Here is a 25,775-nt window from a genome sequence, read left to right as displayed (position 1 = left end):
CTGTCTAACAGTGTAGATATAAAAGGCTACGACCTTTTGAAAAAACATCCGAGACACATAAAACTTCAGAATTGGACTAAATGACATCTTTTATTCTTGGATCAAGTTTGAAAAAATTCTATTTCAAGACACTAGCTTCTGGCTAACCTTGACACACATTCATTTTGTAACGGAATGAATGACATCATTGATTAAGCGCCGTCTATAAAAACTGTAAATAATTCCCAGAGAAACATCGGACATCGTTGAACCAACGAAAATCAGAGAAAGTGAGGAGCTTTAGCCCATTATGTATTGATACATTTATCACAGGCTTCGCAAAAACGCCAATAATTAAGTAATAGAAAAAAATAGTTTATTTTATGGAAGAGGCTTATTTCTGTGTGACTATTAGTTTTAATAAAAAATTCTTTTAGCAGACTCACTGTGGAGACATAGAAAATTAAATGTGTATAATGTAGACCAACCAGGCATGCTACAGAAAAAATGTTTATAACACTCATTTAATAATAATAGGTCGCAGATTTTTTATTTTAATAAATGAAACAAGTCATTAAAAATAAAACCATTTTATTGAAGTAAATACAATATCTAGACCACATATTTAGTTAAATCCCTAGGAGAGAAGCATCACACAGCTGTGATTACACAAATACCAGTATTCAGTCATCTAGAGAACCCAAAAGTATAAAAACAAGACGAAAACCACAATAAACCCGGCTGCTGCTTTCACATACATTGATTTGGTGTTCAGATACGTTGCATCCTTTTTGTATTTCTGCGTTAACATGGAGAGATTTTGCGTTTTAGTGTCCAGTTCTGAAAAATCCAAGATATTTCTAACCCAACTAAAGAGAGTCAAATACCTGACAACACCGTTCCTCTTTGCAGAACATCATCAATATTTTGAACCATAATTCTCTGAACATCTTGCAGTTGATTGTTGATAGTGTTTAAATTCCGGCGTGATCTTGAGTCGGTGAAAACCTTCTTGGCTTTTTGAATGTAGGTGTCAAATTCAATAAACGTATAAGGTCTAGTGACTGTGTTCACTTTTTTTCCATATTGTGCGTGAAATTCCTGGGCTATATCCTCTAAATACGAGTACGCCAAGCGTTTGGAATAGTTTTTTTCACATAATACTAAATAACAAACCTCGTATTCAATCAAGTAACTAAAAACGAAACAGGGTAACAAAAATTTGACTAAAATCCAAACATACTGAAACAAATACGGTCCAGTCTCTATCGTACATCTGGGAGGTGATTGGGGACCTAGTTTACGAAACAACATTTTCGCCTGATTCTGGTAGTCTAAAATGCTATGACCGAACTGCAAAAAACGCCCTGTGGTGAAAGAAAATCACTCGGTTTTTGTTCTACCTGTTCATCCTCTTGCATCGTTGCCGCTAGCGGAAGGCCGTCGGCCACACGGGCTATCATAGTCATTAGAACCATTGCGAGTTATACAATCACCAATTTTATTTAAAACTAAATGATTTGCTTTAATTGGGTTTGAAAAGTGATTAGGTTATTTGGTTATTTACACGTCACATTTCAAACGTCAGAAGTGACAGCGTGGAACCCTACCTTACCGGTAGAAACTACGTTACAAGCCATGGCGGGCCGAAGTCCCATTTTAATTTATAATACTTTTGAAAAAATACAAATATGAGAATAATTATAATTGGCCAAAAATAGTAGTATGTAAGCCCCTTCAGCACACAGACTCATTTTACGAAAAATACTCCCATTTTCAAGGGTAAACTGAAAAGCAGAAAAAAATCGTGAAAACACTGTTTTTAAAAGTAGGTGGCAATCTTTCAAACCATTTTATTTATTTCTACAAAAGAAAGAATAGTAATGTTAATGTAATACTCATAATTAAACAAAACAAAAATACATCGAAATAACCTATTACACTCGCCCACTTCAATATTAATTAATGATTGCTTCGGGGTTACTGTAAAGAAAAAAAAATGTTAACGAGGTACAAAAAAATAAATATTTTTTGTAGAGCTCGGAAACTCAAACGACCACGATAGGCGGAGCCAATGCGTACTTCATCGAGTGGGGAGATTGAGCAGTGGCGTAACAAAAAACTATTCTATGATCAAGAAGAGTTGTTTTCGAAAATTATTAGCACATCTGACTCGAAAAAGTTTATTTCAAGTTGGTCATATGCACTATTATAAGTTTCTATTTCTTCTCGGTAAATGGCAGAGTTGTAATCCATTTGTTTCATTAGTTTCTCAAATAATTATAGCCTGGTGTTCAGTGATAAATGCTATTTCAGAAAAAATACGGGCATATTGTCTGCAGCTGGATGTATAATAAAATTAATAAATGGTTCCATGTATTTTCTACTAGTTCATAGTTCCCAAACTATCACGAAGTCAGTCCAGATACGACGTTAAAGCCAATTTATTTAGGTGAATAATAAGTTTTTCCAATTACATAATATAATAAATTATACATTATTAATTAACTACAAAAAGGATTAATATCTAAATGGTATTGATAGTTTTTTCCCATGGGATAAAACACCCTGTCTGTAAAATTGATGTGAAAACTATTTGTTAATAAATGGAATTAGCATAATTATAGAACTATGTCAAAAATAGATGAAGATGAAATTTATTTAAAAAAATTATGTAACTTGGAAAATTACCTAAACGGTATACTCTCCAGAAAATGACCACGTTTTTAAAGTCATTTAAAAAATATAGGAGTACATAATTTCAAGTAAAATTCCTTCCATTAATAAATGTTCCCAATCACGTCCATAAAAATGTGTAGCATACCTTAGTGAATCACCGACGATTAATTAGATTTATTATTTGACCGATAAGACCACATTTAAATCCAAAAACTGTCAATTCAAATTTATCAGATTTAACTAATGTATTCGAAATATCATCAAATTCATAATACATTTTATCTTTAAAGAAATATAAATTTCTATCATACTACTAAAAATAGTTATTTCGACATAAATCTTCGATATTTTGGACTACGGAGGACTATAACTTAGGAGACAAGAAAAAAATCGCAGGATTTTTTGAACCCAAAAGTATTACTGACTTCTTTAAATCACCTAACTCACTTCGTAGAAATCGATTTTATTTTTCAACTTAAAATTAGTGTTTAATAAATACCTTCTAAGTAAAAAATCTACTTCATTATTAACAGCAAATCCTAGATATTATTTTGTTTGTCCACTTATTTTGTTGTAATGGCACAGATTGCAAAATAAAACAGACAGTTACTTAGCAAACGTAAGAATGTAATCAATGCATTACAGCTTTTGACACAGTTTTACTTGTAGTTTCATTTAATTGCTAGTTTTCCAACAACTGGGAAAGATAAATAAATAATTAAATTTATTGCATTTACGCGTAGACGAGTTTTTCACACGTTAGTACCCGTAAGAATTATGATTATTTTCCTGAAAATTCTCATTTTTGCACTTCCTCTCACCACTTGCCAGTTAAATAATGCCTGCAAAAGCTTCGAAAGCTATTTCAATATCTATTTCAGTCCCGACTGTTTTTACATTCCTGATAACTACTTAAACGCCGTAAGTAACCAAGTTAATGTAATAGTGGGACACCCTTGTTGTTTTAGCCCGAAATAATCAAACATCATGTAGGCTTATTCGAACACCACAAAGTTACCACCGAAGATGGCTACATTTTGGGCCTCTTTCGGATTCCACAAACTAGCCCAAAGGGCGTAATTCTCTTGCAGCACGGTTTTGTGCAAGACGCCAGGTCTTGGTTGTCTCAGTACAACGAATCGGTGGCTTTCTGGTTCTGGAAGGCCGGTTACGATGTGTGGCTTTCCAACAGTCGGGGCACTTTTTACTCGCAAAAACATTCAAATCTCACAGTTAATGATGAGGAGTTTTGGAATTTTACGTTTCACGAAATTGGCTATTTTGATTTGGATGCTGTTATCAAGTATGTGAAAGTGTGCACTAAACGTCCCAAGGTCATTCTTGTGGCAAGTTCGATGGGCTTTGCCTCCAGTCTGGTCTATGTCTCCAGCAAATACAAAGAAGCCGCCGAAAACGTTCAAATTTTGATCGGCTTAGCTCCGGTTTGGAGCCTGAAATATACAAAAAGTTTGTACAAATGGGCTCTTTTCCCCTCCATCCACTCCATACTTGTACGAAATTTCGCAAATTAGCCTTGCGTCTCAATTTATTTTCCAGAAAAATGGGCTAAACCGCTTTATTAGTTGGCACAGTTGGCCACATTATGACGGGTGGATGCTGTGGACTTTGAGAATGTTGAACAAAGTTTTCCCTTTCAAAAAACTGTACATCTACACTGAATCCGTGTTTTGTGGCTGGAGCGAAACCGGGTTTGATCCTGTATGCAACAATATTCCAACTTCCAGTTAGCTGATCGTTAAATTTAAGAGTTTCATAAACTTGATGATTGATCATCTCGGAGCTCCATCTTCTTTGAAAAATTTTGAACACATTTATCAGACTATAAACAATGAAGAAGTCCGTATGTTTGATTATGGAAAAAGCAGAAATTTGGAAATTTATGGCTCGGAAATGAACCCGTCCTATCTGTTAGAAAATGTTTCAGTTCCTCTTCTTTTAGTTTATGGCACTAATGACTACTTAACCCAAGCTGGCGTACGCATTTGGGACGCCCAGCCTGATTTTTAATTTGTTTTTTTCCAGGATATCGACGCCTTAACTCAGAAACTCCCTGAGGAGGCCAAAGTTTTTGGAGAAATGAAGATTGAGGGATTTTCTCATACAGATTTTTACTTTGGCAGGCACAGATACGAAATGGTTTACAAGAAAGTGATTGAATTTCTTGGCAATTTGGAGGAATAACAAAACCATCGCAAAATGACATAACATGTTGTAGAAGTAAATATTATAAAACCAAAGAATTGTTTTTACTTTATTCTTGTTTCATTATTTTTTACATCAGGCAGGAGAAAGAAAATCTCAAAAACTAAATTACAATTATTATTAAAAATCTAAATATCCGAACATTTACAGTTGGCTGATTTTGTAGTAAAAATTCCAAGTCGCATTTCAACAAAACTACAATTTTTCACTTTATCTTATTAAATAATTGCATTTTCTTGAAAATGATTCACTTCCTAGCGACGACAAACAATGACGATGTTGCTAAAGCAGCGACAATTCTCCAATTTATTTATAGAAAGAAGGCTAGATCGCTTCAAAAGAATAATTAAGGATGAGATTAATCCAGCAACTTTCGTTGAGTTACAGTCCAGCTTCTGCCAAGATGAAGCTTCCTCTGTTGGTTCTTGCAAGCGTCACAATTTGTTGTAAGTGAACGAAATCGCTGATTATTTGCGCAAAAACTCCAGTTCCAGGTGCCATCCCGGCCACCAACCTTAGCATACAAACATCGGTCTTCAAAGCATTGTTTTACAAACTAATCAAAGAGAAATGTTACGCAAACGCCACGGACGCGACATTCCAACAATTCATTGTAGGAGGAAATTGTCCAATTAGTCAATTTTGAACCCTCGGTTTTAGAATCTGTCGGATAACGCGACCGAATGTCTGAAAATGAAGGCAGAGCAAGCGCCAATTTTAATAACCCCTCTGAAACAATTCAAGGAAAATATCCAGTTTTGCGTGGAAGAGCTTGTCACTCAGCTGGAAGAGTGCCTTCCAGAGGAACTCAAAGAGTGGCCACAAGCAAACATAGACGTAGTTTTTAGTGTGACTGACTTCTTCTACGAAAACAAGGACCAACTTCTCAGTTAGTACCCAGCAAGTTCATGCAGTTTCTAGCTAGATTTTTCAGCACCCAAGTTCCGCAAATTTACGGAACAGTGTATGGAAAACTTGGATAATACCGAGACCAGGCTTGAGATTGCCAAGTGTCTAACAACTGATCCGTTAGATACCGCAGATATGAAGACTTTTTGCCGGTTGATTTTTTAAATTTAGCATTTTGTTTAGGAAAAATCATTAAAACTGTTACAGCGGAATTGATTTGACGGAGAAATGTTGCTTGGAACAATTGGGGAAAAGGTGTCCCGCTGACGCAAGCATCAAAAAGTTGGAAATTAAGTTTTTCGCAGCAATGAAAGAAACGTGTGCTGAATATGAAACTACCGAAAGTTCGACTGATAATCTCCTGACGTTGTACCCACGTCTAACCCCGCCTAACATAAACCCTGAACTGATGTAATTCATGTTGACATAACTCTTACAAATAATTCTTTTATTGTAGATATATTTACAGTGTAATCGCCTCATTAAAAAGGAGTTTTTAAACGTGTACGAAGTAATAAAGTTTTATCCCACTAGAACCTTGTTTAAATAAATCCTTAAATCGGGCAGAATTTAATTAAAATAAAAAATGTCAAGGTAAATTCGTGTTATTTTTTTTATTTTATTTATTTTATTATTAATTCTTGATGAGTAAACTTTATTTACTTATCAAGTAATAATTAAGTTACTAATGTAATTGGTCACATTAGTAACCATCAAATTTACTATTTAACAGATTCTACGATAACAAAATTTCTTGTAATAATTTTTTTTTTGAAAAATCTCAATAAATGTTTAAAATTCGCCATGCAAACCCTATACCATTAGAAAGCTTATGCAAAATGCTTCCGATACGTGTAAAAAAATACATGATGTTCTACTTGAAAAAAATAGTTATTCAACTTTTTTCAACTTTTCCCTGTACCTACATTATCAAGTAAAAGTCGATTATTTGCAAAAACTGCAAGGTATTCTGAGTTTTTCGGTGGCAAATTTGTCGGAACATGTTCATTGGCGACTTCGTAGTAATTTTTCCAAAAACGAAAAAAGATAGACCTATAAAAATTTATACAAAGTTACATTATTTTTTTGTGTAGAATCTAATTATGCAAAAATATATAGGATGTTTTATTTAATGAAATATAACTTTGGTTCAACACCCTGTGTACGTACAAAACCCTGTATATAATAAAAATATTTTTAATTTGTGTACTTGACTTTAAGCCGATCTATCGTATAATAAAAACGGAATGGCAATATTTTAAATAGGAAAAAAGTTATACACCCCTGGGTCACCCTGTTTTGTCTACGTTTCGCCACCTTTTTGGGGCTTCTTCAGGACTATAAGAGGAACGTTTTGACAAAACAATTACTTGCGTACATAATTTACCAACAAAAAGGCAAAGATGCTTATTACAAAAAGATAAAATCAGCAACTGATCAGCAAAATACAGAAAATATGACAAAATTTTCATAAAAAAAAAACAAGCTAATCATATTTCACTTGCACATTAACCAATTCTGGTTATCAGTTGTCCTTGAGACAACATGGTCGCGAAAAATCAGTGTTTTTACCATAAAAATATAACAGTTTTATGTCGAATTACAATCTTGCCAAATCCTATAAGAACGTACTGTTTGCTGAACAAATCTGTCTAATTACTTTGCCGTTGTCCCCATGCACCCATCACATGAAAAACTGTTATTTAAAGTAAAGTAAAGTGTAACTGGAACAGTTATCAGGAAAACTGTCAAACTTAATCTTGAAAAAACCAAAATGTTTGTCGCAATTACGGTTTTGTGTCTTTTAGTTCCTTCACAATTGGCTGCAGTGATAAAAAATGAAAGTAAGTTTTCGAAACTTGGGTATTATCAATTACCCTGTCCTCTAGATCTGTTCCAGTACATAAATCCTACTCCTGATAACGAGCTACTTCGTGAAGATAAACAGTTCTGGTACGATGTTGGTAACAACTATTTGGAAAAAAACTTAAGATATGACCACGAAAGCACCACGAAAGTGGCCAAAAACGTCGTTATTTTAATCGGGGATGGGATGGGGATTAGCACCATCACAGCCACACGGATCTATAAGGGCCAAAGAAGTGGGAAAAGCGGTGAAGATCACACGCTTGCCTACGACAACTTTCCCAATGTTGCCCTAGTTAAGGTAAAGTTTGTATAACTTAAAAAGTCTTTTTTAATAATGTACTAACTCAGTTGCGGAGACGCCTAACAATTAACAATTTTAGACTTATAATGTGGATATGCAAGTGCCAGATTCTGCCGGAACTGCCACTGCTCTCTTCACAGGTACAACTCCAACTTTACTCCGTTTCTCACCGTTTCTCGCTTATTTGGTACTAAAAGTGTTGTTATTATTCACAGGTGTTAAAACCCGATATGAAGCGGTCGGTGTTGATGTTAATTGCAATAAAACTATTGCCGATCGGACCGTTTTTGAGGCCAGCAAACTTGAGGGTATCATGACTTGGGCGCAACAAGCCAACAAAAGCACTGGCATTGTTACCACCACCAGAATAACACACGCTACTCCTGCCTCAACTTACGCCCATGCCCATTATCGGGAATGGGAGTGTGACAGCGAAATGCCCCAAGAGTTCAAACCTTTTGTCAAAGACATCGCCAGACAACTGGTGGAGGACGCCCCTGGTAACAATTTCAAGGTTCAAGGTTCACGCAAATAAAACAAAATTAAATTACAATAATCTCCCAAGGTCATACTCGGGGGAGGTTACCAGCAAATGGGCCACATTTTCGAAGATCTGAGCGACGGTGAATGCGTCAGAAATGATACTTTGAATCTCACGCAAACATGGATTGATGATCACAAAGGGCTTAAGGCTTCGTTTGTGACAAATAACCAACAACTGGAGAATGTGGGTGATGTGGATTATCTTTTGGGGCTTTTTTACCCCGACCATCTCCCGTACGAATTGTTGCGTAACAAAGGGCTCGACGGAACCCCGAGTCTCTCCCAAATGACCAAAAAAGGTCTAGATATTTTGCAAAAGAACCCCAATGGGTTTGTCCTAATGGTTGAAGGCGGTCGTATCGACCACGGCCACCACGACAATTACGCCCGACTAGCACTGGAGGAAGCATCAGAGTTTGAGAAAACTGTGGCCCTAATTGTGGAAACCTGCGGCCCTGAGACTCTAATTCTGGTGACCGCGGACCATTCGCACGCCATGACACTGAACGGTTACAGCCGGCGCGGAAATGACATTTTAGGTGAAAATTTGTGCAAAGTTTCCAGTTTTCGGTAATTTTTTGCAGGATATGGGCTTGAGACGGAAGATGACAAACCGGCCCTCACTTTAACCTACGCCAACGGGCCGGGATTCGCCTACCACTTTTCCCCCAACGTTTCGACGGTTTTGGGCCCTTGGCGTGATGTCAGAGAGGATTGGAACCGTCTGAATAACCCGAAATATCAACAGATGGCGAGTTTTGAGCTCGATGATGAGACGCATGGGGGCGAAGATGTTGCTATTTTTGGGACAGGGCCCGGCTCGCATCTTGTCCGGGGAGTGGTTGAGCAAAACTATGTCGCACATTTGATCAGCTATGCGGCTTGTATCGGGCCTAGGGCCGGAATTAACCCGCGGTGTGCGAAAAATCTGGACGTTTCACTTGTCGGCAATTTTTATTTACTGTTTTCGATGCTGTTTTTCTTAAATAAATTATAATTATAACTTATTTAAATAAAAATAGTTATGAATACAGAGTTGTTTTATTTCTACAAAAAAATTACGTATGGTGTTCCGCACCCGGACAGCATAAAAATAAATATAAAATTTATTTGATTATTAATTTTTTTTGACTTGTCTACGGACTAAATACTAAAGAAAAAAATAATTTTTGCATAGATTTACTGATTTAAAGAGGAAAAACTAAGTTGTTACTCAAAATGCGCCCGACAACAGCATAAACTTTTAATACACTTTCATCCAATTTCTGATATTTTTTGAAAAAATTTTGCAAATTAATTGTATTATCGCTAGTTATTAACAATATTTTCAAGCTCATTAAGCGATTTTTTTTACAAAAAATGCGTTTTGGGATAAAAAAAAACAAAGACGATTCAGTTTTGTGATTTTTCAGACTTTCGTGAAGACTTTAAGCTTTAAAAAATCAAAAATTTCATTCCCATTCTATGATTTTTTGAGTAATTTTTGACCAAATTTTGCTTAATCTTAAATAATTATGTTTTTGAATAAAAAACGTGCAAATGTAACAGAAAAATCATCTTCAATTCAATAATTTATTGGTTTTTTAAGCCAACTTTATTAGGAAAAATCGGTCTTTTCCACACTTAAATTAAGACTTATTATTGAAATTTTGAAAAATCTTACCGAATTTTACAAAACAAATTAAATCAAATTGAGCAATAATTGAATAAATAATAATTTAAATAATAATCATATAAAGACATATAGTAATAATAATAATAATTAATAATAATAATAATAATAATAATAATAATAATAATAATAATAATAATAATAATAATAATAATAATAATTAATAATAATAATAATAATAATAATAATAGTAATAAATTTTATTTTAATCAATTAATTTTAATTCGGGTCTTATTTTTTCTAAGCTATAATAACTTTTTTATAAGTTCTATGAGTCTTTTCTCATTCATAAGCGTAAGATTATCTGTAAACTGATATTCTCAATAGTCATTTTTGATATTTAAACGAGAAACTGCCTAAGATTATCAACGTTTTTAAATTTTTTAAATAATAATAATAATAATAATAATAATAATAATAATAATAATAATAATAATAATAATAATAATAATAATAATAATAATAATAATAATAATAATAATAATAATAATAATAATAATAATAATAATATTAATTAAAAAAGCATTTTTTAGATAATCTACGCCAGCTTTAAGTACTTTTCAAAAAATTTACACATCTCTTAGAAAAAATAGTCCAATCTTAAGTTGTCAAGCATATCTGCGTTATTACTTAAAAAGGTTTTTAGTTCCTCCCATGTTGGAATTTTATCAATGATCTTATAAGTTATCGAAACTAGCAAAGCAAAAGTAGCTCCGATAAAATCACTAACACTTCCATGACTAGAAATATTATAATTTTCTATTCTCTATTGAAAAACAAAAAATGTTTTTCGAGAATATTAGTTTACGGATAATCCTGTGCTTATAAATGAAAAGACAGTTATAGAACACCTAAAAAAGCTATTATAGCTCAAAAGAACTAAGCGGTAGCTTAAAAAAAATATTACTATAATCATAACAATAATAGTACAATAGTACAATAGTACAATAATATTTGAATAAACCCTAAAATGCATTTTACTGGAGACTAATCATTTGCTGTCTAAAAATGCACTTTTGTCATGAAATGTTACTTTAGTCAATCTTCACTAAGCTAGTGCTAACAAAATTTGGCCCAAAAAAGCGGCGTTTTGAAGCCACAAATAACTTGTAACAATAAGTAAGACAGACCATATTCAACAAATCTTTGCACTATTTCAACAAAGTTCAACAGGTGTCTCTTTAATCTCCCCTCAATCCCCTACGACTGTTTTATTTATTTTGTTTACATCGGCATAACAAATCACACCATACGGTTTCTTTGAAAAACGGCTCACAATTTTCTCTGACCTAATTATTTGAGAATGATCGTGTTTCGGACTTTACTATTTTACCAAGCACAGCTGTTGCAAAGCTTCGTCTCCTCTGCGCTCTTGTGGGTCAGCCGGTCGGCCATTAGAACGATAGGCACAAAGGATTTCTCCTTGTATTTGATTGTCCGGTTATAACTGTGATAATTATAATTAAGCGCGTTTTGGAGGCATTGTAAATTGTAAATATTTCCGCCCACACGACATGGACCAAACTAATCCACATTATCAGCTAATCGATTTATCAGTCGATAGTGTGCACGTAGCGAGCTAGTCCTCGTAATATTTTAAATAATTTAGCACCCACTCGGTGTAAAACCGAGTTGAAGTCGGTCTCAGATTCCAATTGATTTTCTCAACAGCCTCGCTTTCCCCCCAGCGCGCTAGCTCTCCTCCGAAACATCCAAATCTCAACGTTACTGCGGTGTTTGCATTTTATCAGCTACGTTGTTTATTGATTGCAGGTAAGTCATGCACCACAAGCGTGGCTTTTATCATCACTTTTCGATCGCATTTTAGCTATTAGAAGCCGTGGAAACGCGATGCTGTGTAGCATTTCATGAAAACTGAAAATTCCTAGGTCACGTGCATTATGCGGGAAAAACGGTGCTCCCGTCGCTGTTAATAGACTATTATTCACACGCAAATCATGCGAGATAGCTCGACTGGGATCCCAGACGTCCGAGTAGCCCCTGTTGTACACGCACGTGGAAATTGTTTACACGATGACAGCAACAGGAGATAACAAAAGTGGGCTTGGTTGTGACGGACGTCTAGTGCATGACATGATCCCAAAGTTTGATTTCAGCCTCAAGAGGAGGGTCATTTTGATAGGCGGCCTCCATGGGGTGAGTTTTGTGGCGTTCCTAATTTGGCTGTATGGATTGGCGAGGGATAAGAAGGGATTCAGTGGGTAGCTAGTGTGAGAGGGTAGGCAACCAGACTCACACATTCCTGTATTATTAAATCTATGCAAATTTAAGCCCAAAGAAACAGTCACTTCCTATGCAAGCTAATTAAATTTTTATGGTTTTTAGGCCTTTTTGGGGTACGGGATGTTTGAGGCCATCCGCAAGATCATTGAAGAAGAGAGGCCCCTGACCCCAGGAGATGTGGCCTATTTGCTCATACACCTCCTGTCGCACCTCTTCCTAATAGGAACCTTAGTTGCGGGCGCTCTTTTTGTAAAATCTACACCAAGTCTTGTCAATTTTCTGAATTTCCGCTGTTTCAGGGCAATGCACTGTTACTGCTACCCTGGTTGGTGGCCATTTTTCCCGTTTTTGCGATACTTTCCTATTTCATAATAATATTTTCCACCTTAAGTTACGTTTCTCAGTTTTTATTCAACATTTTTTTCATAAGTGAGTAAGACCAAGTGTTGAAATACTGTTAATAATACGTTACGTTTCAGGTGTCAATTGGTATTTGTGGTTTACCGTGTATCAGTACTTCCGACAATGTAAAAACCCAAATCACAGAAGAGAAAATAATTATAAACTGTTAAGTGGACCTTGATTCCTCAAGGGGGATCGCCTTTAGATCTTTAATACAAATTAGACGTGCCTAAACAGACTGTGATCACCGACAATATGTACAAGTATTAAATAGTTTTAGTAACGTAGGTTTATTTAATAAAGTATTTACGTACGTCTTTCATTCTTCCCTGTTTCCCTTCGATGTAAGTTGCCAGTGTTACGTAATTTAGTAACAAACACTTGGTTGCATACGAATTACAGAGTTCTTCATCAGACTCGTAAAAATGGGTGAATCACTTCGTACATACGTAAATTGTAAACAATCATGTTCGTTCGTTAAGTACGTGTGAATGGCCAGAATTAATGTAAAATGTCGGCAAAAATAATTCCAGTGCCCAAAACCTCTATAAAGTAAGCCTAGTTATCCACTTTCATGATTTTCGATGTTGCTGCTTAGGCGCCTTCAAGTCTCGTCTTTCTGGAGCAAGTACTTCCCCACTGACCCAGAAACGTGTAACTTAAGAATGACGGTTACTGGTTTGGTTATTACAATTTTCAAACTCTTTTGAAGGGATATTTAGGTCGGTTATTGCAGGTTCTGTCATTTTTAGCAGTGGCTGTTATTTTCGACAAATTCGGTGATTTGCGTGTTTTTGACTCAATTGGAGTTTTCCTAGTTTGTGGATACATTGTACTAGTTGCGTGGGTTAGCTATGAGTTCTACAATGGTTTAAAAATTGTATGTTTTTTTTGGAAATTTGTCATTTTTAATATTGTTATTGGAGGCCGATCCGAGGCGATATACCACATGGATTATCGTCAAGGTGTTTGAAATTTTTTTGATAGTAGCTTCTTGTGTATATGGGATTTATGATGGTTCTTTGCCGGTGATACTTGTCTTCGGTGTCATCGTTTTAAGTAAGTTGCAAATATTTGGTGTAGGTTTTACAAGGATATTTTTATTGCTCTTTATCCGAGTAAATTGTCTTGTTTGGTTTTCCAGTGCTTGATGGTTTTCTTACTTTTGTCGTCCTCAAATTATGGCAAAGGCAATTGGATCGACAAGGGACCTACACTAGTATTAAGAGGAGCATGACCCACGGTATATCCATGAGGGTCTAGTAGTTAGTTTTAAAACCATTTTGTAATAATGACTTTTGTCAACCTAACCCAATAAAGACGTTTTTGCCACGCTTTGTGTCATTTACCCTTGTCAGCATGGTACGTCTGATTGAGTACAAAATCCTCCTATTCACGGTTTCCGTTACGTCTTTGGTAAGCGAGAAAACTTAGTGGAACTTTAAAAGGTAAAAAGTGAAGTTGCAGACAGTTTGTTCTTTAGTAATTTCAATTGGAGGTCTTGAGATCTACGTGGACCTAAAGAATCTTAGTGCAGGTGACGGTTCTGCCTCCTTCATGACGCATAAACTAGTCTCGTTTGCGATTCTCTGCACTGCAAATATTTTAATCTTTGTAAATATGGCATACATGTCAGTTCATGCTTTACGTGTAAGTTTTAACAGGCCCATAGCACGAATTTTAAGCCGATTTTTAGGCGGAAAGGTACAACTGGTACGTCAGTTGCCACTACTTTTTATACATTGTGTGTGAATTAGCCTCTGCTTTAGTCATTTTTACCGAATTTGATGAATTTTACCATCCGATAGGATTAGCGAGCTTGGTCGCTGTACAGTTTGGTAATTTTCAAGTTATTCAACGATTGTTATTACGTCTCATTATTTTAGTATTGTTATTTATGATCACCTGTTTTGCTGAGTTGATTTTTGACAGAGTTGAGGATCTGCTTGCCGAAGAAAATGAGAGTCTACTTCATAAAAGAACCGTAGCTACTATCAGAAGACGCACCAAAAAGCGTATGCCGTGTGTTAGGATCGACTTGCATAACACCAAAGGTGCCGGTACTTCTCGTCAAGCAAAATTTAATGTCTCGACATTTTATTAACAGCTTAATAAAGATTGATAATATAAGTAAACAGTAGTTTTATTTCTTTATCCCCATACGTCCAGATCAAAATTTCGCTTATTTCGAATCCGAAATCTATAACTGATAAATTAGCAACTAATTTTACTTAATTGGAGATACTTATGTTCGGTAGATTACTTCATAAAGGTACGTCCATAATGACCATGTAATATGTTCTGTGGTAATTATATAGCTCTCGTTTCTTTAATTTTTTTCGGATAATCTGGTAAGGTTTGTTAGAACAACTCAAGCAAAATGCACGATTACTGCTTTGAACCTTTAACTAAAAGTAAATTTAATCTTGGTCTAATTTATTTTCAAAAAATCAGCAAATTCTAGATGACTATCTCAAGACAGTCAGATTTCTTTGTTGCGATGTATTTGAAGCAAAAATAGTCAAGTTGGGCTTATGGATAACTTTTGGAACACACTTAATTGTTTCTGTGGTAACAGTTCGTGCATTACTATACGACTTGACAATAAACGAGTTTGTTCATTATGCTCCTGTATTTGTGGGAAGCTTTTATGTAAGTATTTTTCGCCAAAAATATTTGTTTTAAAATATTCACTTAGGGTTTGCTAGCACTTTGGACAATTTTATTTCGAATTGAAATGGTTAGAGACGTGCGAAAACAGTTCAAATTTTGGACTATAGATTGTGCAGGACAGGAAGCTCACTCGCGCATTAAATCCGAAATAAGGATTACAACTGTACTGTCTGTGTTAAATTTTATAATCACTCTGTATGCGTCTTACTGGTACGTTTACCCAATCGAGGGTGATAAGGAAATCTACTATGCGTTAAAATTTTTCGAGGAGTATTGCCCACGTCACAAAATGGTTCTCAGTGTCGTTTACAGGGCAACATTTCCGTTGTTGTCGTACGCTATGATTGTGCAGGCGTATCAAGTCATTTACACCACCCAACACATACGATTTCAGGCAATTTTATTTATTGAATTTGTTTTAAATATCGGACACCAAACGAAAAATCTCTCCGAGGAGAAGCTTTTTTATGATACAGATTATCAAAAAATTGTTGGGGAAAGATTCAAGTTTTGCATAATGAGGCACCACGAATTTATAGCGTATTTAAACATTTCCGAAAAAATATTTTAATTTGGGGATAATTTTAGGTTTCGTCGATTGAAATTAAATGAAATGAGCAATCTAATAGTTGGGTTTTCGATACTTGGATGTTTGCTATTATTTTCTTTTGGGCTTTTTGTTTTAACTGTAAGTAAATAATTTAACTAAATGCTGAATTTTGGTTTTGAAGGGCAAACTTCACCGCGAGCACTTTTGGCGTTTTGGTTTGGGATCATTGGCTGCTGTGTGCACATTTGGGTCTGTAATATGGGCCGGACAGTCTATCGAAATTGAGGTGGTTTAACATAATGTTGAAGTAAATCAATTACTTTAAAAATTTTAGTCCGAGAATGTTGTAAATTCATTGAATTCAGTCAAATGGTATACATTTGATGAAAATAATAAGAGGAACTACATAATCATGTTGGTTAATACGATGCAGCCTTACAAACTTAAATTTTCGGAAAATTTTTCGATTAATTACTCCTTAGGAGTTTCCGTACGTTACAAACAAGTTTTCAGGAGTGCCACTAATTTCTGTTTATAGATCGTACGAGCATTTTTTTCCATTCTTTCAGTGGCGGCTAAGCTTTACTTCAATCACGTTTAGCACAGGAAAAAAATACCAAGCTTGCCTTATTGTATTTTTCCGTCAATAAGTGTTGTTGAAATAAAAATATTCTACAAACACAATCTACATAGCTTCTGGGTTAGAAATTGAACATCATATGTCTAATGATCCATTTTTTAAATAGTTACAACCAAACAACTACGAGTTGTAATCAATAAACTATAAATATTAAAATAATCTAACAGCTGTGCCTACGATAATGGAATAGATCGTTGCAAATGACTACAATATCGAAGTATCGAAGGACTACATTATACAAAAAGTATTGCTAATTGAAATATCTGGAAAAATTCATCAATCTCTCTCGATCCAGCTACGACTGTCATATAAAGAAAATTTTTACAATTTAAGCAATCAAAATTGTCTTGTCGCACAAAAAAATTTATTTTTTGTTCACTTTAATTATTAAAAAAATTAACACAATTTCCAACGATTAATTATACGCATAACTATGTAAAAGTCATAAATAAATCTCAATCATATTTCACCAATCCAAATTCAGTAGTTTCATTAGAAACCTGTTTTAATTAGTGTGCAAATTAATTTTAATTTAGATCATGTTTAGGAGGCAGAAAGGGATTTGCGATGTTATTAGATACAGTTGTCACCAAATTTCTGTTAAATTCTTATTCAAGCGCTTGTACCATTGTTTTGAGATAATTGTATGTTTAGGGGAACTTTTATTACAACCCATTATTTTCATTCATATCTTTTGTAACACACTACGCTCCGTTGCACACATAAAGCTATCAGTGAACACTTTCACCTGTGATGATGGTTAAACGGTAAATAATTGTGAGACTGTAAAATTAAGTTATTGTCTGAATTAATTTACTCATCAACAAGTCAAATTTTCGCACTCTTGCGATTTCCAGGCACGTGTGTACCTGTTTTTTTCCAAATCTCGTTGAGTCAAAATTGTATTCATTTCTGCCATATGTTATCAATGTTTCTTATCAGGAATGTGGTCACTATCCTCACGACCTACTCTCCAGACAAGAGAAATGCTTTTTCTGCAGCAGTTCCAAGTGTGACATGCGTTGTACTTTCCTCTCGCTCCCACTCAAACTTAGCTCATGAATTAAGAGAAAGACTATCTCCAGACGACCATCCATAATCACATTACGGGGTATAGAAATGAAAGTGATCCGTGTGTTTCCTTCAGTGCCAATGTTAAGCTCTTGAGGCAAGGTCGAGCAAAAAGTGCCGGTGAAACCCAAGTCAAAATGCTAAGTCAAAATGTACGTTATTTCAAAATTTCGTGTTTGTGTTTTACAAGTTTTGTATTTTCAGATTGTCACAATTTTAGTTCTGCTTATGTTGCAAGTGGCGTTAGGAGTTGACCCTCAAGTATATGAAACTGTGGACGAAAAATCCAATACTAGAATAGTACGAGATCCCTTTAATCAACCAAGGGCTAGGCTGTACAAACCCCAAACCTTCAATTATCAAAGTGCACTTCAACAAAACCAACGAATGTTTCGCTACGCGAAACAACAACGCGTCGATATGCAAAATATTGTAAAAAGGGCCCAAACACAAGCCATCGACCCCGCAGTCGCTTCGTCGACAAAACACGAAAATTACAAGCTTCCGCAAGAAAAAACCAACACGACATCGCTCTATTCGATGTGGCATAAGATCTCGCAATTATCAACCACGAGAAAACCGGTAACGAGTCGCAAAATGAAACCTAGCACTTACTACGAAGACTTTGATGGCAAAATCAAACGGCAAGACAACAACCAACTTGTCTACATCAAAAACCAACGCTCTGAACACGATTTAAACGCACTGAGTGCCTTGGTGGGACAACCACCCAGCAATCAGTTGGAAGGTTTGAAACGTCTCCTTGAATCAACTCAGTCTAGTCTAGTCCTGCCTCCAATCAAAGGCCCTTTACCAACACCCGTCATCGAACACAGTGTTGATATACCAAACCCCCGAACTCACCCAAACGTCGACCAGAACCTCTCCCTTGAAGCCCTTCAATCCCAACTGGACGAAAACGCGAAAGCTCAACTCGCCAAAGCTCTAGCTGATGCCCAACAACAAGCTTTTGCCCACGTCGAAGCCCAGCACCAGGCCATAGCCAAAGCCCAGGTCGAAGCCCAGAAAAAGGCCTTAGCCCAAATTGCGCTCCACAACCAAGGGATCAAAGGAGAACGACTTCCACAACCCCTACCCCTCAAACAACACATATCACAACCCCTAACTGCCCGAAACGAAACTGTAATTAAACCGAAGACAAGTGCGAAACCTCGCCAGAGTCCTAAAGCTTATCAACAAGTGGTTTTAGAGACTCAGAGTCAAAGCCAAAAAGTCCTTCCCGAGATCAACCATCAGTTGAAACTTGACGGTGTTGACGATGTAAGTAATGTGTTACGAGGTAGGAGGGAGGTTTTTGATTATGATTATGATGAAAATGATAACAGTACTGTTGTTTCCAACACAACTGAGCCTCAAGCTCTGCGTCGGTTCCGGAAACGAAAGCACCACAATCATAGTCCACATTATCATCCAGTTTATCGCCCGGTGATTTCTAAACATAATAAATTTGTGCATCCGGCGCAAGAGAAACCTAAAACTGATTTCTTAGATAGCGTAAACAAAATTTTACCAATTAGCAAAAACCACGAACCGTCCAATTACATTATTATTAATAATTCAAATGATCATTACAATGCGGGGTCTAATGTTTATTCAAGTCATCACAGTCATGGGTCTCCTCGTTCTAAATTTAAAAAACGAGTGCATCGCAGGCCTAACATTAAAAAATTGTTCAAGATACAGAATAAAGTCGCATTAGCATTATCGAAAGTGAGCGAGCGTGGGTAATTTTCAATTATAAAATGTATTAACATAAGAAAAGTAACAATTGCGCAGATTTATCTTAATCTACGGCTTTTATTTTTTAAACTGTACTTTCTACTTGATGTTCATGCTTGTTTGATACGAGAAAAACAAAAGTGGTCTTAAGATAATGCGTCTTATTCTTTGTCATTTTATGAGAAAACGAGTGCCAGTATGTTAGTCCAAAGTATTATAATAAGCTTTTTTTAATTCTAGTTCCTGTAAAAGTTAGTCATTTTAATAAAAACTTTTCGCTTGCAAACTATATTACTGAATAACTGCCCCATTGCCAACAATTAAATAATATGTAGCTGGGGCTTTTTAAAAATTATTTATGCGGTACTCGCTTCTGGAGGGTACTGCCTGCAACAATCGTCATCTTCATTTATATACGAGCCAAAAGACAGTCGCGCATGTCATCAGATCAAATCTTTACCGAACAATACTTTCCGGCTAATAGCAATAATCCCGCAATTGTTTGAACTTTCTTCCAAACAATGCCGCGATTTCTACAAGTTCAACAAATTTAAAATGCAATATTTTTCAGCATACATATGCCGCACGATACGCTTTCGGCTACAAGATCAGAGACGTCAAAATGGGGAACGAGTTCGGACATGAGGAAAAAAGGGAAGGAGAGAACGCCAAAGGACACTACCATGTCCTGCTGCCGGACGGCAGGATGCAGAAAGTGGAGTATTTTGCCGGACCAAGCGGATATCACGCGAAAGTCACTTACGAAAATCTCGCACATCATTAACTGAGTTCGTTTACTTAGTCTGAAAGGTAAAAAGATGATAAAAAACTGTGTAAAAGGTTCTTGAGTTATCACAAGATACGTGACTTTTCTCCTGTTTAAAACACTGTCAGTGTCTCATTTTATTTTCTGTAATTTGCTGAGAACTAAATCTACTCATATTTTATTGGAATATCAAGTTTGGAAAAAAAACGTCTGCCATTTGATGATTTAATAGAAAGTAGTGCCTAGACTATAAATCCTCGGCTACAAAATACTCACCTAATTGATCATCTGCAGCATCTGGGTGTGTTTTTAATTGCTCCTATTTATCTCATAGACACACAAATGCAACAGGTGGTACAAATGGCTTTAAGCCGAATTTTTTAGGGATTTGTGCAATAATGTTTAGACTGAGCTCGTCGAACATTGTCTTAGTTCTAGTATTTATGTTTGATTTATGTTGTTGTTTGTAATTAAACCTCTTTAAACAAATTAAGTGCAGTGCATTTATTTACCACTCCTATCAATTTTTTGACGAATAAAATTTCTATGAACCTAAAAATACTGTAAGATGAGTCTACGACAACGATCAGGAAAAAATAAACAACGTGCTCGACTTTATCCAATTCCGCGATAAAATTCTTATTGACACACTTCGCTGTGGGAGCCCCCCACTGTGACGTCACCTGAGAAGGTCGTCATTCAAGTGCTGAGTACAGAACTGCCGACCAGACTGCAAATTTCACTTATCACGAGATATGTTTGTAAAATCAGCGAAACTATTTCACATAAAATAATGACAGTCCAAGCAACCAACGCCAAAAACGCCGCAGAGTCGAAGTTTTCACAAAAGTAAGTTTTTCCAATTCGATTCTCAAACAGTTCAGTTAAAAATCGACAATTTTAGATGTGTTCAGGTTAGATCGTTCTATAACAAACATTTCCCCACTGACCGACGGACGTTTAATTTGAGGCTACCTTTCGTCGGTTTGGTAAAAGACAGGTCGGATTTTTTGGTTTTATGGAGCAATGTCTCATTTTTCAGATCCTTTCAGTTTTGGCGTTACATTTTGTTACTTCAGAGTTTGCGGTGCGATGGTATTTTGGAAGAGAAATCAACGACCTCGCCCGTTATTGTTACATTTTTGCGGCTGCCGGCGTCGGATTTGAATTGTACTACGGGCTGAAAATTGTTGGTTTTTCAAGGGTTTTCTTGGTAATTTTTTATTTTAATATTTTTATTTAGGGAGACCGTAAACAATACACACCTTGGATATTACTAAAATTCGTCGAATTGGGTTTCATTTGCGCTACTATTATCTACATTTTTGTCGACAGCAGGAATCATCTAAATAGCGCCTCAGCAGCTATTATTTATGGCTTCATACTTTTAGGTAAGTGATAACAGATAATTAAGCCTTTGAGAAAAGTGTCTTACAATAGAACTAGATAATGTTTATTTTATTGTTTTGGTTTATTAAAAACTCCAAGGTTGGATCCTAAGGACTAATAGGAGCGTTTGATATAAGTCATCAAAACTAAAATTATTTAATTTTTATTTATGATTTTTTTAATTCAAAAAAGTTTTAAATTCATTACTTATTTGGCGCTTCTCTTCTCTCATTCGCTCTTTCAATGCATTAATTTAGTAATTGCTTTTGTAGTACTTTCGAAACGTTTCTTTTCAGCAGTTTTTTTGTTCCAGTTCTCAACGGCTTTGTTACTTACATCGTAACATCCGCATCATGGAGACAGTTTCACGGAAAACCAACAAAGACTGATGTTGATGAGAACATTTATGAAACTTATGATGATGTTTAATAAAGCTGTTTATGACTAACACTTTAAATGTACATAAAATGTATAAAAACTGTACCAATGATTAGAACTGTCCTTCTATACACTTGATTAATAAAGCGTTTCTTACAACATTTGTTATACCTTGTTGACAATAAACGTTAAATACTTTCCGGGACCTAAAAGTGTTCAGCTTTATGTTTATTTGAGCAAAAAATTCATTTAACACTTATTACAAATTTATTTCTTTTGTGGAAAATAATAATCTTGTCGACCAATAATTTAATATTACAACGAAGATGTTACAAGAAAATTATCGTAAATAAAGTATGACCCGTAGGCGTTCAACCTTCATTTTCTGCCTTGAAGCACTATATTTGTTTCTGTGTGGTTTATATTTATTGTTTATGCGCATCGATGTCTTCAAAATTCTTCATGCAAATACTCCACACCTACATTTTTATAAGAAAAAATTAAACACTATTTTATTGATATTTCTATTACCGCCTATTAGCAATAAATACATTGATTCTTTGCGTAAACAAATTTTAAAAGAGCGATTTTATATTTATACTCCAGTAAAGTATGAGAAGTGTTATACAATTAATAGTGAAATTGAATCACTTGGAACGATTTCCTGTTGGTCACTGTTGCTTTGTTCCTAAACTTTTATAGGCATTGTCTGAAGTCTGAACAAAGTGATAAAGATGCTACAGTTAGTTAACACATGAATAAGAAACCATCAGTACTTTCTTGTTAATGTTTATTAAAAAAAAAAACTAGTGCAACGAAGTAAATGTGACATTGTCACTTGGATGTCAATTATTAAAAATGAATCGGTTGCGATTTATGTTTATAGTTTCAACAATTGCGTCTGTAGTAAGAATCAAACAATTGTTTGGAGCATTTGGTAGAAAAAATTTCCAGGTCACAAATATCGGGGTGATTGGGTTCGAAATTTACGAAATTGTTTTGGACCAAAATGAAGAAAAAAAGAAGCATGGGTCTAAAGGTATTGTAATCACTCACTTATTTGTGTCCCTTTCGATGCAGTTTTGCTGCAACGCTGTTATCCTGATTCACATCTTCTACATAGCCTATTATGTCCTTCGAGTGAGTACTATCAACAACTCACTTAATTTTTACTTTGGTCGCCTTTTAGAACACTAGGTATAACTGGGAACTCAGTTGCCACTATTTCACCTACATCGTGCTAGAAATTGTTTCAGTGGTCTGTGTTATTGGTAAATACGACTACTTGCATTATCCTTTGGCACTGCATATCCTGACGGGGGTTTTATTTGGTAGATCGTAAGCGATGAATCAAATGATTTTGTAGTCATGCTTTTCTTTTTTAACTGCTGGGCGGTGGAACTTTTCGACGACTTGGAAATGAAGCTTCGGCAGGAACGAGCGGACCAGAAGCTCAAAGTGAAAGTAGGGGGAAAAGGAAAAGATCAGAGAACTGGATGTGTCAGGATTCCTTTGCACGGAGCTAACGTGAACGCGGGCGCGGGCACGAGCAAACCTCCTCCGAAAAAACCCTAATCCGATTTGTATTTATCATTTGTACCGAATAATTCGAATTAAACATGATAAGAAAGAAGATATTCAAATTATTTTTAAATTACAAGTTCTGAGAAGCAGATTGTCAGGGTAAACCCCGTCGCGTTTGCAATCCGGTTCAGTTGGTCTTGAACTGCGGCCATTCCAACATTCAGCCGAAATGTTCGCATCATTTTACGCCAAACTTATTTTCATCGTTCTGGTGTCTCTATTTAAACAAATCAACTGTAAATGCGTACAATCGTATGCAACAATCTGTGACACCATCGAAGATGTCGAACAGCTCAGTGATAAAGCAAGTTTCATGGACATCATAGTCGGAAACGTAACACGTCGTGCCAATCCGCTGAAATCATACGACTTGTATGAGCTCATTCCTTTCAAAAAACTCATGTCTCTGACAATCATCGGCCAGCTCGACCGGATTTCCCCACTCGCCATGAGATGCGAATTTGACTACGAATTAAAAGTGCTGAATTTTTACAACAATGACATCAAGAAACTCGAAAAGTGGTCGATCCCGAACTTAACCCTCCAAAAAGTTAGCCTAGTTAACAATAATATTGAAGTTATAGAGCCCGGAGTGCTTTCCCTCGGAAGTAAAATCGAGATAATGGACCTATCTGATAATAAAATTGAGGTAATCGAAAATTTTGTTTTTCGTTTTTGGTTCAAGGGAGCTGGAGTTACGAAGACGCTCATTTTGCGGAATAATAGGATTTCATACATCCAAGTCAACAGTTTTCCAGAAACTCTCAAAATACTTTATTTGGATGGAAACAAACTGAGGGAAATCCAGGACGGGGTCATTCAGCCTTTGAGCGAACTACTGGAGCTTAGTCTGAGTCGGAACCAGCTCTACAAAGTCCCCAACTTATCAAACGCCACCCAACTGCAGTTTTTGAACCTCTCGTTCAATAATCTCGAAACGGTTAACAACGCCACGTTTCAAAATCTCACAAGAATTTCACTGATCGACCTCAGTAACAATAAAATAAAGGAGATATCGTTCGCTTACTTCTCGTATTTGATCAGAAGACGTGTCCCGTTTGTGTTATCGCTTGGTTTTAATGAAATGATGGGGTTCGATTTTGGTAACGTTACAAGGAATTTTGAAAACAATGTTGAGTTATTCCTGTATGGAAATCCCTTTGGTTGCAAGGAATTTGATAAAATTCAGGTCGCTATGAAGGATTTGAAAATCAAACAAAATGCGTGTGATGCTAAATTTCACAGTGAAGGGAAAACCCCCTACTGTCTTGATTACCAAATAATACAACCATGGGATCTCCCCTATCCAGTCAAGCAGTTCCTCAAGTCAATTGAAAATAACAGAAAATTGATTTCTTGCTCGTTATATCCAGTGCATTATATCAACCAGTTAGGTGTTTCTTGTGTTGCGTAAATCCTAATAAAAAATTATACGTTTGAAGTCTTTTATTAAAAATCCCAATCACAAATTCTAAATTATGTAATCAATAACAGGCCTTATAGTGCTTTCTACTTGTCTGGAGAAGGACTTCACCCAGTTGGTTTCATGTAGCTTAGTTCCTTTAAATTATCGTATTGCAACAGGCGTTAGGTGTTACGCCTAAATTTCTAATATGTATATGGAGTCTTTTATTGAAAAAATAAATAAAAGCGTTTGTTACAAAACCCATTATGTTTTATTTCACGTAGAAAAGTACAAAGAACAAATCTTTGGTATTATTGGCAATAACTTAACTGTTTATTTCAATATGTACAAAAATCGTCGTATAAATACATCTTTAAGTACACACAAAATTATAACTAAAAAAACCGAGGTCTTTTTTGAGCCGCCATTTACAATCACTTACAGATCAGACAACTAAAATTACTAACTAAATAAATATTTAAAAAATTCTTAGCAAACTTAAAACTAGGTTAAATTTCCTACGTATTGTCTGACTGTCCCTTCCCTAAACTATACACAACGTGTTATCCTTGCAGACCGAAATCTGCGCTTCCTGCATGATCCTGAGTCTTGGGCCCAACGGCACCCCCATCTTCTGAAGTCGCTCTTCACTAAGATAAGGCAGTTCGACCATCCCGACTCGCTCACTCTCGAAAACGTTTGCGTATTTCTGCCCAAAACAAAGTTTTAAGCAACTAAATTAGCTTAATAGAAAATTA

The 25,775-nt window shown here is 35.6% G+C and overlaps 8 protein-coding genes across 14 annotated transcripts in view; 6 read left to right on the top strand and 2 right to left on the bottom strand.

Annotated features, from left to right (window-relative positions):
* Window positions 1-553: 553 nt before the first annotated feature.
* On the bottom strand, window positions 554-1,582 carry Sec22 (Secretory 22). Its single transcript, XM_969994.4, has 4 exons — window positions 1,383-1,582; window positions 1,223-1,332; window positions 867-1,174; window positions 554-819 (listed from the first exon to the last, which is right to left on the bottom strand). Exons 1-4 carry the CDS (start codon window positions 1,455-1,457, stop codon window positions 671-673), a joined length of 642 nt encoding a protein of 213 aa, XP_975087.1. The 5' UTR covers window positions 1,458-1,582; the 3' UTR covers window positions 554-670.
* Window positions 1,583-3,350: 1,768 nt separating this feature from the next.
* LOC103312573 (lipase member J) lies at window positions 3,351-6,326 on the top strand. The gene is made up of 9 exons (XM_008193529.3): window positions 3,351-3,579; window positions 3,627-4,169; window positions 4,216-4,377; window positions 4,426-4,653; window positions 4,702-5,327; window positions 5,376-5,494; window positions 5,542-5,770; window positions 5,816-5,942; window positions 5,998-6,326. Exons 1-5 carry the CDS (start codon window positions 3,436-3,438, stop codon window positions 4,858-4,860), a joined length of 1,236 nt encoding a protein of 411 aa, XP_008191751.2. The 5' UTR covers window positions 3,351-3,435; the 3' UTR covers window positions 4,861-5,327; window positions 5,376-5,494; window positions 5,542-5,770; window positions 5,816-5,942; window positions 5,998-6,326.
* Window positions 6,327-7,426: 1,100 nt separating this feature from the next.
* LOC663929 (alkaline phosphatase 4) lies at window positions 7,427-9,534 on the top strand. Its single transcript, XM_969957.5, has 6 exons — window positions 7,427-7,634; window positions 7,680-7,957; window positions 8,040-8,100; window positions 8,176-8,474; window positions 8,526-9,042; window positions 9,088-9,534. The coding sequence occupies exons 1-6, from the start codon at window positions 7,565-7,567 to the stop codon at window positions 9,498-9,500; spliced, it is 1,638 nt and encodes a 545-aa protein (XP_975050.2). The 5' UTR covers window positions 7,427-7,564; the 3' UTR covers window positions 9,501-9,534.
* Window positions 9,535-11,481: 1,947 nt separating this feature from the next.
* LOC103312625 (uncharacterized) lies at window positions 11,482-14,946 on the top strand. Of its 3 annotated transcripts, none has more exons than XM_015978939.2 (12): window positions 11,482-11,948; window positions 12,004-12,332; window positions 12,522-12,668; window positions 12,719-12,848; window positions 12,899-13,373; window positions 13,420-13,504; window positions 13,558-13,701; window positions 13,748-13,880; window positions 13,966-14,237; window positions 14,289-14,471; window positions 14,518-14,659; window positions 14,708-14,946. In XM_015978939.2, exons 9-12 carry the CDS (start codon window positions 14,181-14,183, stop codon window positions 14,923-14,925), a joined length of 600 nt encoding a protein of 199 aa, XP_015834425.2. In that variant the 5' UTR covers window positions 11,482-11,948; window positions 12,004-12,332; window positions 12,522-12,668; window positions 12,719-12,848; window positions 12,899-13,373; window positions 13,420-13,504; window positions 13,558-13,701; window positions 13,748-13,880; window positions 13,966-14,180; the 3' UTR covers window positions 14,926-14,946. The 3 variants fall into 3 exon arrangements, 2 of the variants coding, with proteins under 2 accessions (XP_015834425.2, XP_064215002.1); XR_010335432.1 differs by having other exon boundaries at window positions 11,502-11,948; window positions 14,283-14,471; window positions 14,708-14,935; XM_064358932.1 differs by lacking the exons at window positions 14,289-14,471; window positions 14,518-14,659; window positions 14,708-14,946 and having other exon boundaries at window positions 11,512-11,948; window positions 13,966-14,153.
* A 2,733-nt stretch (window positions 14,947-17,679) lies between these two features.
* Window positions 17,680-22,189, top strand: LOC100142190 (uncharacterized). The gene is made up of 7 exons (XM_001815373.4): window positions 17,680-17,907; window positions 17,960-19,036; window positions 20,067-21,110; window positions 21,166-21,250; window positions 21,304-21,450; window positions 21,505-21,652; window positions 21,964-22,189. Exons 1-3 carry the CDS (start codon window positions 17,893-17,895, stop codon window positions 20,277-20,279), a joined length of 1,305 nt encoding a protein of 434 aa, XP_001815425.2. The 5' UTR covers window positions 17,680-17,892; the 3' UTR covers window positions 20,280-21,110; window positions 21,166-21,250; window positions 21,304-21,450; window positions 21,505-21,652; window positions 21,964-22,189.
* A 616-nt stretch (window positions 22,190-22,805) lies between these two features.
* LOC107397734 (uncharacterized) lies at window positions 22,806-25,049 on the top strand. The gene is made up of 4 exons (XM_015978943.2): window positions 22,806-22,934; window positions 22,983-23,168; window positions 23,218-23,359; window positions 23,395-25,049. The coding sequence occupies exons 1-4, from the start codon at window positions 22,887-22,889 to the stop codon at window positions 23,601-23,603; spliced, it is 585 nt and encodes a 194-aa protein (XP_015834429.1). The 5' UTR covers window positions 22,806-22,886; the 3' UTR covers window positions 23,604-25,049.
* Window positions 23,782-25,026, top strand: LOC103312622 (decorin). Its single transcript, XM_064358866.1, has 2 exons — window positions 23,782-24,261; window positions 24,298-25,026. Exons 1-2 carry the CDS (start codon window positions 23,782-23,784, stop codon window positions 25,024-25,026), a joined length of 1,209 nt encoding a protein of 402 aa, XP_064214936.1.
* An 18-nt stretch (window positions 25,050-25,067) lies between the features above and the next one.
* LOC100141693 (uncharacterized) overlaps window positions 25,068-25,775 on the bottom strand; it is a 32,742-nt gene continuing 32,034 nt past the window's right edge. For all 5 annotated transcript variants that reach the window (XM_015978921.2, XM_008193671.3, XM_008193673.3 and 2 more), the window contains one exon: window positions 25,068-25,726. In XM_015978921.2, coding sequence (XP_015834407.1) covers window positions 25,562-25,726 — 165 coding nt within the window. In that variant the 3' untranslated portion in view covers window positions 25,068-25,561. The remainder of the gene's footprint in view (window positions 25,727-25,775) is intronic.

Source organism: Tribolium castaneum, chromosome 9 (genome assembly GCF_031307605.1).
Source record: "Tribolium castaneum strain GA2 chromosome 9, icTriCast1.1, whole genome shotgun sequence".
Lineage (NCBI taxonomy): Eukaryota > Metazoa > Arthropoda > Insecta > Coleoptera > Tenebrionidae > Tribolium > Tribolium castaneum.
Note: the sequence above shows the minus strand (reverse complement) of the source record. Positions and strands in the feature narration are given on the sequence as shown.

Bases quoted from the DNA above. Each gene is read 5' to 3' on its own strand.
- LOC103312625 (XM_015978939.2), top strand. From the start codon at position 14,181: ATGGTACGTCTGATTGAGTACAAAATCCTCCTATTCACGGTTTCCGTT. The intron at 14,472-14,517 runs GTAAGTTTTAAC...GCCGATTTTTAG, and splicing joins TGTCAGTTCATGCTTTACGT to GCGGAAAGGTACAACTGGTA. The intron at 14,660-14,707 runs GTAATTTTCAAG...TCATTATTTTAG, and splicing joins CTTGGTCGCTGTACAGTTTG to TATTGTTATTTATGATCACC.
- Sec22 (XM_969994.4), bottom strand. From the start codon at position 1,457: ATGGTTCTAATGACTATGATAGCCCGTGTGGCCGACGGCCTTCCGCTA. The intron at 1,333-1,382 runs GTAGAACAAAAA...CGTTTTTTGCAG, and splicing joins CGATGCAAGAGGATGAACAG to TTCGGTCATAGCATTTTAGA. The intron at 1,175-1,222 runs GTATGTTTGGAT...TTTCGTTTTTAG, and splicing joins ACTGGACCGTATTTGTTTCA to TTACTTGATTGAATACGAGG.
- LOC100142190 (XM_001815373.4), top strand. The intron at 19,037-20,066 runs GTAAGTAATGTG...AATATTTTTCAG, and splicing joins AACTTGACGGTGTTGACGAT to CATACATATGCCGCACGATA.
- LOC103312622 (XM_064358866.1), top strand. From the start codon at position 23,782: ATGTTCGCATCATTTTACGCCAAACTTATTTTCATCGTTCTGGTGTCT. The intron at 24,262-24,297 runs GTAATCGAAAAT...TTTTGGTTCAAG, and splicing joins TATCTGATAATAAAATTGAG to GGAGCTGGAGTTACGAAGAC.
- LOC107397734 (XM_015978943.2), top strand. From the start codon at position 22,887: ATGAATCGGTTGCGATTTATGTTTATAGTTTCAACAATTGCGTCTGTA. The intron at 22,935-22,982 runs GTAAGAATCAAA...AAAAATTTCCAG, and splicing joins TTTCAACAATTGCGTCTGTA to GTCACAAATATCGGGGTGAT. The intron at 23,169-23,217 runs GTGAGTACTATC...GTCGCCTTTTAG, and splicing joins TAGCCTATTATGTCCTTCGA to AACACTAGGTATAACTGGGA.
- LOC663929 (XM_969957.5), top strand. From the start codon at position 7,565: ATGTTTGTCGCAATTACGGTTTTGTGTCTTTTAGTTCCTTCACAATTG. The intron at 8,101-8,175 runs GTACAACTCCAA...TATTATTCACAG, and splicing joins TGCCACTGCTCTCTTCACAG to GTGTTAAAACCCGATATGAA. The intron at 8,475-8,525 runs GTTCAAGGTTCA...TAATCTCCCAAG, and splicing joins CCCCTGGTAACAATTTCAAG to GTCATACTCGGGGGAGGTTA.
- LOC103312573 (XM_008193529.3), top strand. From the start codon at position 3,436: ATGATTATTTTCCTGAAAATTCTCATTTTTGCACTTCCTCTCACCACT. The intron at 4,378-4,425 runs GTATGCAACAAT...GTTAAATTTAAG, and splicing joins GCGAAACCGGGTTTGATCCT to AGTTTCATAAACTTGATGAT. The intron at 4,654-4,701 runs GTACGCATTTGG...GTTTTTTTCCAG, and splicing joins ACTACTTAACCCAAGCTGGC to GATATCGACGCCTTAACTCA.